The 14,042-nt window shown below is 41.7% G+C and overlaps 3 protein-coding genes across 3 annotated transcripts; all 3 read right to left on the reverse strand.

Annotated features, from left to right (window-relative positions):
- Positions 1-93: 93 nt before the first annotated feature.
- On the reverse strand, positions 94-4,109 carry LOC122775239 (steroid 21-hydroxylase). The gene is made up of 12 exons (XM_044035057.1): positions 3,952-4,109; positions 3,303-3,494; positions 3,136-3,225; positions 2,902-3,056; positions 2,648-2,743; positions 2,259-2,369; positions 2,082-2,168; positions 1,444-1,524; positions 1,210-1,323; positions 945-1,111; positions 638-741; positions 94-560 (listed from the first exon to the last, which is right to left on the reverse strand). The coding sequence occupies exons 1-12, from the start codon at positions 4,064-4,066 to the stop codon at positions 307-309; spliced, it is 1,566 nt and encodes a 521-aa protein (XP_043890992.1). The 5' UTR covers positions 4,067-4,109; the 3' UTR covers positions 94-306.
- A 235-nt stretch (positions 4,110-4,344) lies between these two features.
- On the reverse strand, positions 4,345-10,136 carry tnxba (tenascin XBa). Its single transcript, XM_044033485.1, has 14 exons — positions 9,536-10,136; positions 9,307-9,438; positions 7,993-9,162; positions 7,793-7,915; positions 7,560-7,703; positions 7,338-7,457; positions 7,095-7,250; positions 6,885-6,997; positions 6,649-6,781; positions 6,411-6,562; positions 6,218-6,314; positions 5,960-6,121; positions 5,720-5,883; positions 4,345-4,797 (listed from the first exon to the last, which is right to left on the reverse strand). Exons 1-14 carry the CDS (start codon positions 9,654-9,656, stop codon positions 4,699-4,701), a joined length of 2,886 nt encoding a protein of 961 aa, XP_043889420.1. The 5' UTR covers positions 9,657-10,136; the 3' UTR covers positions 4,345-4,698.
- Positions 10,137-10,254: 118 nt separating this feature from the next.
- LOC122774690 (uncharacterized protein PB18E9.04c-like) lies at positions 10,255-11,935 on the reverse strand. The gene is made up of 2 exons (XM_044034165.1): positions 11,872-11,935; positions 10,255-11,156 (listed from the first exon to the last, which is right to left on the reverse strand). Exon 2 carries the CDS (start codon positions 11,026-11,028, stop codon positions 10,255-10,257), a length of 774 nt encoding a protein of 257 aa, XP_043890100.1. The 5' UTR covers positions 11,029-11,156; positions 11,872-11,935.
- Positions 11,936-14,042: the final 2,107 nt, after the last annotated feature.

Genomic DNA, 14,042 nt, shown 5'->3' on the forward strand with positions numbered 1-14,042 from the left:
CTGTCGCATGGTCAGTGTTTGTCCACAGGGTGGTGCTGTCAGACTCTATGTCTTTGCAACATTCACTTTTAAAAAGCAGCACATGACATTTCGTTCAGGTTTTCCTTTTAATCACTTTCAGTTTTCTGATGGCCAGCACTCCTGTTATTCCCACAAGCTAAACAAAAGAAACAAATTCAACCAGAACCTCTTAACAGGCTATTTAATTCGGGTGTACAATAATAAAGGCAAGAAAGTATTCATTCTTTAACACACAAACATGCAAATGTTTGAGCAGCGAGATAGCAGCCGTGCACCCTCTGCAGGTCAGAGATTGGTCACAGGTCTTGGACGTGCTATCACAGTGTAGGACTTGATCTTGAGTACAACACTAGCAACTCCTCTCAGGTCTGGCAGAGATGTTTCGCTCTGAGGAAGGATGAACTGGAAATCTCTCAACAAGTAGGCAGTGAACAGAAAGAGCTCCATTTTGGCCACAGACTCTCCCAGGCAAAGCCGAGCTCCCCCTCCAAAAGGGACCAGGGCACGAGTGGAGTCTCCTCCTCCTTCGAGAAAGCGCTCTAAAGGAAAGAGAGAGAAAGTAGCTACTTCATTTGAAGTTATAGGAATGCACTTTGCCCACCAGTTAGAGCAGTACCTGGTCTGAAGCTGTATGGGTCAGTCCAAACTGCAGGATCGTGGTGAGCACCAAAAAGGTTAGGAATGACGACTGTGTTCTTTGGGATGAAATAACCTGCAATGCTAAATATGTGAGGGAATTATACATTTGGCATCAGTGAGAACAGTGTGAAAAATGCGGGGATTAGAGTGCAAAAAAAGTGGCGTCACATCTGTAAAGCACTTTAAAACTGTCTGGGCACATCAATAAGAGGCCTCAACTAAATGATCTTTATTGTAGAAGTCAGTCTTTTTCTTTGTTGTTTAATTACTGTCGCTCAGCTCACCTGCTGTCTCTGATGGCTCTGTGTGGAACTGCCAACGGAGCGACTGGCCTGAGTCTGAGCACCTCACTGATCAAAGAGCACAGGACAGGAAGTCTGTGTCTGTCGCTGTACTTGGGATATCGGCCCTCTAACACTGTACACAACTCCTCATACACCCTGGTCTGCACCTGAGGGTTGAAACGAGACAGCACAGATATACTGACATGAGATATCAGGCAGTGAAAATTGAACCTTTTTGAAGAACGTTAGTAAAAAAAAAAAGGACCTCTGGTCTGTGTAAAAGGAAGGCGACAGTCCAGTTCAGCCAGGCTGCAGCAGTCTCTGTTCCCCCAATGAGAAGATCCACAGTGGCCATGTGAACGTGAGTGTCTGTAAGGAGCTGCAGACATGAGGGGGAGAAATGTACAAACACGGTTAGATTCAGTTCATACACATACTGCAGTGTTTCCAGTGCATTATATATTGAACTCCCATGGTTTTCACTGATAAATGTACTAACCACTCCATGTTCTGCATTGTTATGCTCCTCAATGCCCTGGAGGAGAGATTCTGTAATGGCACCCTCAATTTTGCCATGTGACTGCAAAGAGAACAGAGCTGATGAAAATGAACATATATCAGAACTGCAGTTGAAAACTGCCTACGATGTGACTTCATCTGATATGATTTCACGCATTTGGCACTGTAATAATGTGTTCAAGCGAATGAAAAATACTTTTATGTTTATAATGACATTTGCTTCCCAAACACTGAAAGGAAAGATGTATTCTGCATAAAAGACCCTTGGTCTAACAGTTGCATACACTTCAATTCAACAAATGCTTTTGTTCCTGTTTTACTTATGTTTTTCTCATAAATGACAGCGACCTCAAACCTGCGGCCCGTAGGCCACATGCGGCCCGCCACTTAATATCATGTTGAGTTTTTTCTGTATGTTTTTACATCATAAACGTGTTTTTATTGTGTATATCGTTCCATATCAAAAAAAACTTTTATTATTATATCATAATCATAAATATTATTATCTCAATATCTTTTTGTCACTTGACTGGCCCAATCACTGTGGCACACTACAATCTATTCTAACCAATAACTCTTTTTGACACCTTTCATTCTTTGCCATTTGATTTGACCAACCTTGTAACTGTTGAGATGATGTTTTATGATTTCATCCCTCCTGGCCACCTCTTTCAGGAGACGGGAAAAGACAGGGTTTGGTAATTTCTTGAAGAGAACAGATGTCACAGTGTGTAAATTCACATTCTAAACAGTCCATCCTGTGATCCGCAGTCAGCCTGGTCAACATCTACTCACCCTGAGCAGTGGGAATGAGTCCAGTGCAGAAATCCAAGAGGAGCCCCACAGGCCAACGATTTCATTCAAACAGCAGTGCAGCTGCTGCAGCTTTGGAGAACTCTTGTCATACTAGCAAAAACAGAGATTTATGTTTTATTACCAGTGTTAATGAAATGCACTGTTTAGTAACCAAGTAGCACATTATGAATGCACGTGTGTGATGGAAGCTGCTAAAAGGGGTAACGTAAACACTGGAATTCCCCAGGTCTCTGCATAAACAGGCAACCAAGCACTGCTCTGCCACGACCACTGTTCATTGATGAGAGGCAAATTTTGTTATAAATCTCCACCACTGCTTTTATTTACCCAAAGGCGCAAACCAAGCTGTGGAAAGGAAAAATACTCACCTCTTTGCCAAAAGCCAAAGTGGTGATGACATTACTGGCAGCTACTGTGAAATCCTCTGCGAGATCTACAGCACGGCCTTGATAGCCCATCAAAACCTAAGAAAATGAATCAAAAAATACCCCTTTCTATTTGGCCTCTTTGGAAAAATGTCGACATTCAATTTGATGTCTGGGTCTATGCCATCGATTTACAAACTATTATGGTTGTACTGTACTGTCTGTTGGAATACTGTCATTCCCAATGCTATGTTCACCTTTCGCAGATGCAGTGCCTGTCTCTCAATCACGTCATGCAAAGACTGTTTGCAGCTGCGATGCAAAGAACCATGGACGAGACGACGATGTGCTCTCCACTCCTCATTATAGTCTCCTAGAGAGATGGAGCGCCCTCCTCCAGACACAATATCACCTGATACAAGCCAGTAGAGCTCATTAGAACACACACACCAAGAAAAACATCAACAAAAAACAAAGTTTGGATAGTTCACCTGTATATGAAATTGGTCTCCCAGCAAAGTCAGACCATTTCTTCACCAGAGCTTCTCTTATAAGCTCAGTGCTATTAAGTACCACCATGGCTGAAAAGACACACCAGTTATTTTAATATCAGCGCACCGTATGCTATGATAATATTGAGAAAAGAAATCTAAAATACTTGTGTTTCCACATTTCAGGCGGTAAATATCTCCATAGCGATGTGCCAGATTGGTCAAGTGAATTGGCAGATGATCGTGTGTCAGCTCCATCATGTTGCCAAGGAGAAAGAATCCTGGAGGACCTGGGAGTGAGGGAGACGTGGAGCAGCGAAGGTACTGATAGAGACAGTGCAGGACTCCAGATTGAACACCTAGATCATGTTATTACAAAGAAGATTACAAATTACTGTAAATATACCCACCCACTGTACCAACATGGGAAAGTATACTCAGTGAGCACAAACCTTCACCAAGGCTTCCCACAGAGTCAATACGGATCAAGATCTGGATTTCATCCAAACCACACAGTAACAGACCTATATGAGGTACTATTTTCCCAGGACAATACAGTCATTTATTTTTTATTTCTAATTGAATGTTGAAAACTGCTAAATCCAGAGCTGTATCTGGATCAAAAACCTAAATGTGATCATCTCTTTCTTGGGTTATAACCTACATCCCCAGAACATTTTAACATTATCTATCTTTTACTTAAATTTTGTCGTGGACAGATGGCCAAACAAATATAGCTTGTTTGGTGGGATCACTGTTCCATTTATACATGTGTAAAAACTAGTACAACAAATGCACATTTTCCTGTAGACTTACTCTTTTTGTGGTCTCCCTCTGTAGTTCTGCCTCTCTGATCAAAAAAGCCGCCCAGTGCCGTCAACAGCAGTACAAGTACGAATACAGCTCCCACAATGACCACTGATATTACCATTTTGTGGCTCCCTGTTGGTGTCCCACATCGAAAAGCTGATCGTCACCCTGCTCGTCCCTTTTATTCTTGTGTCTTTCTGTGTCAGTTGCTGCGTCTTTTAAATTCAAGGACGTCTAAATATTTTTAGGTCATGAGCTCTTATTGTGAGATGATTGCAAAACATTGAACAGGAGACAGCTTGATAAACATGACTGCTATGTGCTGGAAGGGCAAAACAACACATCACAGCTGACATGGGCAGAGAGTGTCAAGGAGAAATTACACAAGACAACAACAACAACCCTTCAGGCCCACAATAGCCACATTTATTCCAATGGTGTGAGACAGTGCATATTAATTACAGTAGTTGTGGAGTGGCGTACCACGGCATGGCAAGACATTACAGTCAAACCTGTGTTGAAATGAGCCGGTCAGGCAGAACAGGCGAACCATATACAAAAGTTGCAATTACAAATCATTTTCCACTCTTTAGGTATAATTTATACACACTGAATCAAATGTAGTGATAGCTGTCATTGTAGTTGTCGAGACCCCTGCAATTTCTCTTTGAAAGGGACATGCAGCAACTGTGACGTCCACTCTCCTCTGGACTTATGTATCACATTTATCAGATGTGAGATTGGTGTGAATCCTTAGCCATGAGTTGCAGGAGAGAACCGGGATGGTCGGAACTTCATCTCAGTGAACGGAATGGAGGAGTCTTTTCCTTTCCAGTCTATCCACACTACTCCCTGTATCAGAACAGAATGGTATCTGGTCAGTGTGCTGTATCACAAACAAACAGCGTATGTAAAAAAAAAAAAAAGTGAACGTAGTCTTCTGGTTTGCCAGTTGAAGCGAAACAGGAAGTGTGAGTATTCTGAATAGCCACCAGGGGTCAGGTGTCCTCCAAAGATGCAGAAATGTTCTAAAGTTGGTGTCTGCAGAAGTTAGCAAGAGTATTTAGCTGTGTATTTTGGAATTTAGCAGAGGCTGTGCACAGAGCAATGCACACAATTTAAATTTAAATACATTTTGATTTTAGGCCATGTTGAATTCCTCAGGGCCAACTACAAAACAACTACTAAAAGGCAAGGTAGAGTAAATGTTTTCTATCAACATTGGAATTGAAAGTACAAGTTTCCCCCTAGTGACAACTGACTAGAAGTTAAGGAGCTGGCTTATATTTTGGACGGAAGTTGTACCTGATGTTGCATGCATATTTTGTCTCATTCATCTTCTACCGCTTTATCCTCCACATGAGGGTCGCGGGGGGTACACCCTGGACAGGTCACTAGTCCATCGCAGCGCCACGTAGAGACAAACAACCATCCACTCTCACATTCACATCTATGATCAATTTAGAGTGTCCAATTTCCCTAATCCCCAAATCTGCATGGCAAACCGGAGAAAACCCACATGATGCAAACTCCATGCAGAAAGGCCCTTTTCCGACCCGGTCTTCCAACCGTGTGCCCCAAATTATGTTTCCATTTAGAGGAAAAAAGATGATAAAGTATGAGTAAACACCAGTGTGATCATCTGTGAGTTTTCTGATTGCAAAACTTCAACATGGTGCTTGCCTTTGCTGCCTAAAAATGGGAGTTCAGATTCAAGTTGCCACTTGATCACAAAAGATGAAGTTGTTTAAAATATCAAAGAGCCTTATCGTACCTGATTATTGCTGTTGATGCCGTGAAGACCATTGAGGTTGGTCTTGTAGCAGTTCTTGTACCACCAGCCTCCCATGTAGGCCCTGGCACAGTGGATCCCCAGAGGATCAGCATCTTTGTCCCAGGTTGAGAATGGACGTCCGTTATGATACCTCATAGAGTCACCTAAAAAAAGACATTAATTATCACCCATGTAATAACAATAAAGTATCGGTGTAATTTAAAAAAAAAAAAAGTTCACCTGCAATGCCTGAGTAGCCGGACACTGTTAGACTATAGTGCCTCCCCTCTGAATCAATAGAGAAGTTGGAGTACTGAGCGTAAGCTGTTTCATTTCCAGATTTCATATCCACTCTCAGACTCACAGGGCCGATGCTGGTCAGGTTGTGAAGAAGTTCATTTCCTGATGTATGTAGAATGAAAGAGAAAATACATTAGGCTGAGTCACTGAATAATCTTTTGATGCAGATGTGATGGTAATACTGTGTTCCAAGTGTACCAAGCCAAAACTCTTCACTCAGGTTTCCAAAGCCAGCTCTGTATTCATTCCAGGTTCTGTAGAAGTCTGTCTTTCCATTCATCCTCCTCTGAAACACCTAGAAACACACACCACATTGTCGTCTAATCCCTGAACCATTCGGCTTTTTTCCATAAACGAAGAGTTTCATTCAGGCTGCAGGAGTTTGTCTCACCGTCCAGCCACCTCCGTCAGTCTCCATGTCACAGTAGACTCTGACAGCTTGTCCTTCTTTTCCTTGTGGGTAAATGTCCACTTCCCCAGACTGCAGAGCACCATTCAGCAGCTCCTGAGAGCATTCAGTTGGGAAAGGGAATCGAAGTTTTCCTAAAGGGTAGCAACATTGTTCCGAAAATTTAGAAATAATTCAAATAAAAAAAAATAAAGTTGTTTAATTGCTTTCTATTTATTACCTGTGATGAATTCTGTTGTCACAAGAGATGTGTAGTGTCCATCTCTCTCGCCTTGTACCAGAACTTTATAGCGTGACATGGACAACAGCCCCGTCAACTTATACTCAGTGACCGTTGAGTCCAGGATCACTTCCTAACATATATGTAGAAATACAAAGTTAATCTCTTAGACAGTTCTGCCAATGTTAAGGGTGTGTTTGCACTGCAAGTGCTCATGATGTATGAGTTTTATTCACCCTTGTCTCTCCCCCTGCCATCTGATAAATCACTCTGTAGCTGTGATAGACAACGGCAACATTTTTCCAAGTTATCACTGCAGAGCGAGCGCCCACCTCGCTGGCTTTAACCACTGAGGGACACAAATAATTCAGTTTAATTTAATACACAGCGTCTGTGGACCTCAACAAACAAAGAGTATTGATCGAACACTTCCGCCCTCTACTTACCATTAGCTGTGGTAAAGGTAGTTGAGATGGCCATGCTCTGGAGACTGTCCTTCTGGCTCAGTACTTTGACTCTGTACAAGGTGCCTCTTTGCAGACCTTTCAGCTGGTGCTCTACTGAGTTACCAGACAGCATCACTGTCACTGTCACATTAGGAGCTGTAACAAGAAAGAGATTTAACAACACTTAATAATGTGGTGATTAGGGCTTTCTCACAGTTATTGTTTTAATGCTGCCAGACTCACTCTTGGAGGACTCATAGCTGATAATGAAGCGGTCTACTTTCCCCAGACTGGGTGTCCACTGCAGCACAGCTTTGGTGTCTGTCACATTGGCAACTTGTAGATGTGTTGGAGGGGCAGGCACTGTAGTCAACAGACAATCCATAATGTGTTCAATTCTGTTTTCACATCATGAGACAACAAGAAAGTATCTGTACTCAAAAGCAAGTGCATTAAACTTCGTACCTGTGGTGATTATGGACATGAGGGCATCACTCTGGCCTCTGCCTTGTGTAGTATTTATAGAAATAATGTAGGAGGATCCAGCAGACAGCTTGGACAAGACTATATAAGACTGCTGATAGTCCATGACAACAAAACGGCTCTCCCCTAGCAGGAAACGACGTAATTATATTCATCAACACTTCACAATCGTGCTACATTTTACAGCAAATTTTACAATTTAGCATTTGGCAGACCTGTGATAATGTTGGTATAGGTGACCCTGAAGCCTGTGAATGTGGTCTTTGGTTTGGTCCAGGCCACAGTGACAGAAGACTCAGTTACATTGCTGAAAACCATCTTTGTGGCTGGCTCAGGACCTAAGGAGAGAAAATAAGTATTCTGTTTGATCTGAAATTTTTCAGGATTAGTTATTACTGCGTACAAGTTAACTTACCAGTAACTGCAACAACTCTGTGCATCTTTGATTGTCTCTCAGCACTGGTACCATATATGTACAGGGAATAGCGCGTGTTAGCCCGGAGGTTACTGAATTCCACCAAGCGTACATTGCCAGGAACCACCATGGAGATCCTCTTGGTTTCAGTTTTACCTCTTGATCCAGTAATTTTACCAGAGGAAATAGCTATTTCTGGGCTATCAGTCTGTACCTGGACCTCAGCTGGGTTCTTAGCTACAGAGGCCTTGTCTAATCCAAGAGGTTCCTCTTCAAAGTCCTCATGGTCATCTTCATCGCCCTCTGTGCGAGGCTCTCTTCTGATCACAGAGAAATTTTTGAACATCCTTTGTGGTGCTAACCATGTGAGGGTAAAACTGGAGGAAGAGATGTTCACAATCTTCACAGACCCTAATCCAGATCCACCTACCCTCCTGCTCATCCCAGGGCCATGAATACCTGTTTTGTTTAGCAGAGCTCGGGCCTCATCTGTCGTTGCAGCAATGGTTGCATTCACTACATACTGACTCCTCTGTGTAACTTTCTCCATTGCAGCTTCATTGTTTCTGTTGACACTAGATTGCACATTTGTATTCTCTAATTTAATTATCTTGATTTGTTTAGGTCCAGATGACTGAGTTGCATTCTTATCAGCCAGTGTGGACTGTTCCAGGGTCTCCTTCCCTGCTCTGGTTTTGTTTGTTCCCATGCTCTTGGACAAAATGGTCACAATTTTAGCTGTGACATTAAATTTATTGACCTTGGCCTGAGTTACATTGGTTTGAGGCTCATCTTTAAGTTGGTCAGGTTTACGGTACATTTTACTGGCAGTTCCTACCTTAACAATTTTGAGGTCAGTTTTTTGGAGAACCTTTTTAGAGGCCAGGACTATTTTGCCTTTGCGGGCCTCTTCTTGCTTTCTTCCCTCATGTTTCAGGAGAACTTGAGCAACCGTTGGGCGACTGGTCTTGGTAACACTTGGGGAACCTTTTGTTGTTATTTTCTTGACAGAAACTTCTTGTTGTGCTTGTGTTCTAACAGGAGCTAGTTTAGCAATAGTGGTCACTTTCAGTTTGCCGTCAGACTCTTTAGCTTCAGTTTCTTTCTTCTGGTCCATTTTCTGTAGGGTCACTGCCTCAACTGTTTCCTTGGCTTTACCTTTGGTAGTTTCTGAAATTTTAAGAGTAAAAGAGTAAAGTTTGAGATCAAAGCACTTATAATAATATTAGTCACATAGCCCAAAGTATTTTCTTTTCCTTAGAAATATGAATCTGATGCTACCACATCCACATAATTCCACAGACTCTCACTTACTTTTGTTACATTCGATTCCTTGGGCACACTTACTGCAGTTTGGACCCACGAACCCCTGATGACAGATACATTTACCCTTCTCACATTCCCCATTTCCGCTACAGTCATTTGGACAATTTGCAGAACATGGACCTAGGCAGAAACACAAATGATTATTTACATATTATATTGATTTACTATTTCAAATTAGTTGTGTCAAATATAAGACTCTGGTATATATAAATCATACAATTATCTTTCAGCTGGGACATCTCTTTTTCCAGTCGGGCCACTCGTCCAATCAGTGCAGCCAACTCAGTTTCACATCGCCCATCGCACCCACCAGGCATCAAGCTTATCTTATGCGTCATCACCAGAGGTGTGCCAGGCTTCACCTTCAGCTCCCGCTCATTGGCTTTGTTTGAGTCACAGCCATCACTGATCACCACCTTCAGGGGTTGTGAAGGGGCAAGCTTTTCTTTGGTGGTGTTGGTGTTGATGGGAGCCTTGGTTACAGTGGGCCGATTAGCAGAAGCTGTGACCGTTACTTTTTCAGCTGCAGTGCCACTTGCTGATGCTGCTGCAGCCTTTGCTGGTGTTGACAGAGGAGTGTGAATTGCATTAGCAGCCGGCTTGTCTTTGGGGTTTTTCACTTCAACAGTGGAGGGAGATTTAACTACAACAGTCTGATTGACAGAGGCTACAGGTTTGTCTTTGGAGTGTTTCACCTCAACAGTGGAGGGAGATTTAACTACAACAGTCTGATTGACAGAGGCAACAGGCTTGTTTTTGGAGTGTTTCACCTCAATAGTGGAGGGAGATTTAACTACAACAGTCTGATTGACAGAGGCCACAGGCTTGTTTTTGTGTTTCACCTCAACAGTGGAGATTTAACTACAACAGTCTGATTGACAGAGGCAACAGGCTTGTTTTTGGAGTGTTTCACCTCAACAGTGGAGGGAGATTTAACTACAACAGTCTGATTGACAGAGGACAGAGGCAACAGGTCTTGTTTTTGGAGTGTTTCACCTCAATAGTGGAGGGAGATTTAACTACAACAGTCTGATTGACAGAGGCCACAGGCTTGTTTTTGGTGGTTGTAGCATCACTGGTAGGAGCAGACTTAGTGGATGTTGACAGAATATTTTGAATTATGGGGGAGGCAGGCTTGTCTTTGGCAATCTTCCCATCACTGGTTGAAGGAGATTTTACTGAAATGGTCTGATTGACAGAAGGTTGGAGCTTGTCTTTGGTGGTCTTAGTACTGCTGGCTGAGGCAGACTTTGTGGATGCTGAATGAACATTTGAAGCTCCAGTGGAGACAGGCTTGTCTTTATAAGTCTTCACTTCACTACCTGAAGGCGATTTTGTTAACACTGTCTGATTGACTGCAACTGTGTGCTTGTCCTTGTTGATGGTGCCACTGGCTGTGTGGATCTTTACTACTGCGGTTTGAATTACTCCTGGGCTGACTTTGCTTTTGGTGGCAACTGTAGCATTGACTGTTGGAGGTTTTTGGTTGGTGGTTGGAGTGGGCAAAGGTGTCTGATTGACTGTGATTGGTTTAAGGGTGGGGCGAATGGTCTGTTTGGCAGGAGTTGAAGTGCTTTTTGGTTTTGAAGGGGTTAAAACAGCATTCGGTTTGGTCATATCACTTCCTGTTGAGTTTCCCTTCTCATTGGTCATGGTTTGAAAGGAGGGAAATGGGGTGAGAAGGAGGAGAAGTCCGAGAGTAAACAGCATTTTGTAGCGGCAGCAGAAGCCAGTGATGGTATTGCCTTTAGAGGATCTGTATGTATGTTGCTGTAAAACTCCTTCCTCCTTCCTATATTTCTGCAGGCAGCTGCAAAGGGGAATTTACCAGGTCTGTCCTACAAATGAAAATGGAAAAAGATTACATGACATGTATGTAATATGAAATTATAAATTTCAGGCTTTTCTCTGCCTTAAGCACAAGTTAGTGCCATATTCACATGATTCTATTCAAACTTCAAAGTGTATGTAAAATACACAATTGCAGCTTTCATCTAATTTGATCTAATCATCAGTCAAAATGTAATGAGCAGATTAGTTTTAAATTGAACAAAATGTTCACGAATAATTGCATGCTAAACGTTTTTTTTAAGGCCCTGCCTGCTGTGCACACTTTTAAATGTGTAAAATAGCAGCAGTTCTCCAATTAGCCATAATAGTTGATTCAGTGTCCAAACAAAGTAAAAATCAAAATGAGCAGATTTGCAGGAGGAAGGAAAAGGGAAACCGAGAGAGTCTGTTGGAGAGACTCTGCAGAGCGGTAACAGAGCTTATTGGACATAATTAAAATAATTATGTCCAGCCGTTGAAGTATATAGATCAAATGCATATGTAGGTGCGGTACTAACTGAACCACCACCCTCTGCAGCTAGTATTTAAATAATTCTCTGTGGCTAAAACAATCCCATGATACTTCATCAGCGATAGCAGTGAAAATATATTTACCTATTCTCAATAAAGTTGTAGTGATGGCAATAGACATCAAACTGGAGTATTTGCGTGAATCCATTCATTTCAATAATTGCAGTTTACGTGGAAAAATAAATGACTCACCAGAATTATGATTATCTTTGTGCGGCTTCCTCCATCGGAGTCGATATGTTCACGCAGATCTACTGGATGTGATGAGGGAGGAAAGAGGTGAGAGAAAGGAACACCACTAGAAAGTAGGAGAGTGATAAAGTCTGCTCCTACTTAAGGAGCCCCCCCCCATCCGATACACACCACCCCACCACGCCTAGTGGTCCCTCTCGCTCAGCTACCGCAGAAAATATTTGTATTGGACTTGTAAAGAATGACATTTTTGCACGGAGTTGTGTATCTTATGTGATTAACTAACATTATTTTCCATGTGCTGATGCACTTTTTTCATTTATGTGTGAATGAGAATGACATTGTTGCTGTAATTAAAAACTAGGGAGGCTTTTGTGCTGTTTTGTGAGACCAGAAATAATAACCTGCAGCTTTTCATGGTTCTTGAAAGTCATTCCAGTGTCTGCTGTATTTAATGTGACTTATTCCAGACATTGCACTCAGACACGGTCTGTGACTGAATAAAGCCTGGGTCCGAGACTCATGATTCAGCTGGAATACATAGCATACAGTAAAACAGTGCAGGTATTCACTGCTGACTCTGGGGGACAGGAACTTCTTGCTATATGAATTGGCCGTTTGTTGGAGGTAATGAGATGAAACTATATGGGAGTTATGTAAGTGACCAAATATCCACCAGATTTAAAGAATGCTCTGTGCAGGCACTGCATCTCTCACCAAATGGCCACCCACCATCCAGCCTTTTGGAAACCACATGAAGACAAGTACATCAAGGGGCTGGTGAAAACAGGACATAAGTGGCGTTTTCCTAATTTCAAAGACGTTGTTAAGCCAAGAGGTTCCACAATTCAGTTACTTGTTGAAAATTTACGTTGATAACATAGATAACACTATATTTTCAATGCAAAAGAGAAGAGGCAAGAAAAAAGGGAGGTTAGGAGAAAACGAGGCAAATGAAAAAGAATATATAGATGCCAACTGCCCTACAACAAGAATATTGATAGCTATTACAGGAGAAACAGTAAAAACTATACATGTGTTGGAGCATGAATCTCCCTAATGTCTATCTACTAGCTCTTTTTAAAAATGTCTGGAATTCTTGATAGAGAATGATACGTTGCATTAATATTTCCCTTTTGACTCTTGTTTTTCTCCATATGTGAGAGCCCTGCACACAGAAAATCTTGTTTCACTGGATATTTTAGTTACAAATATGCTGAGGTAGCAATTTTCTCTTGGTGAGTACACCATGTTCTGATACTGTAAGACAAGCAAGCCATGTAGTACAAGGTCCCCTACTGTAAGAGCTGTCCCTCCGTTGTAAAGTTGCTTTGAATGAGAGTGTTTTTCAAATAAGTAAACATTTACATAAATGTATTATTGTTGATCCTGTCTTTACAAGTAATTAGAAGAGAGTCGCGATAAAGAGAGACATACATGATGCTTAGAGAGCCAACATAAAAGAAAACCACTAATTTGACAGAGCAAACCAGTCAAACTACTACCATCAGAGTTGACAAAATCGCACTGCTCGAGTGTATGTGCATGTGATATACTGGATATACTGTACATTTTGTTGAGTAATAGTCAAAGCACATACATTTAACCCAATACTGACATCAGTGACATAAGCAAAATTGAAAATCACATGTAAGCTGAGTGTCAAACAAAGATAGCGTCTGTAAAAAAAAATAAATCTTTTATTGTATGTACTGTTACATCCAGCCCTAACTCTAGCCCGTACAATAACAACTCTGTTGTGTACAGTTTTATTGAGCTTGCTGGGACTCTCTGGTGTCATGGTACGGAAACTTGTATCTTGCCAACAAGAATAGGCTTTGCCAGGTTATTAAAGTGGCCACTAAAAATGACTGTCTGTTCTCTGGGTAAAACTGATTCCTGGACCAGCATAAGGTTAGTAATAGGTGCTCTTTGGAAATGGAACATGTAGAAACAAATTCAAAGAAAGCTCCAAAGCACTCTTTACTTTCTCATACTTTGAAAATGCTTTTAATGTAATGGCATGGTCATGTTTGACCTTTTAAAATACATGTACTTACGTGTTTCGGGGAGTCAAAACCTTTGTCAGTACATATTATTTTTTTAATCAAACGATTCAATGTAATCGTACCATGACATTTAAAGTCTTTAGTCTTTTTAAAAAAAAGAGT

This window comes from Solea senegalensis, linkage group LG9 (genome assembly GCF_019176455.1).
Source record: "Solea senegalensis isolate Sse05_10M linkage group LG9, IFAPA_SoseM_1, whole genome shotgun sequence".
In the NCBI taxonomy this organism is placed as follows: Eukaryota; Metazoa; Chordata; class Actinopteri; order Pleuronectiformes; family Soleidae; genus Solea; species Solea senegalensis.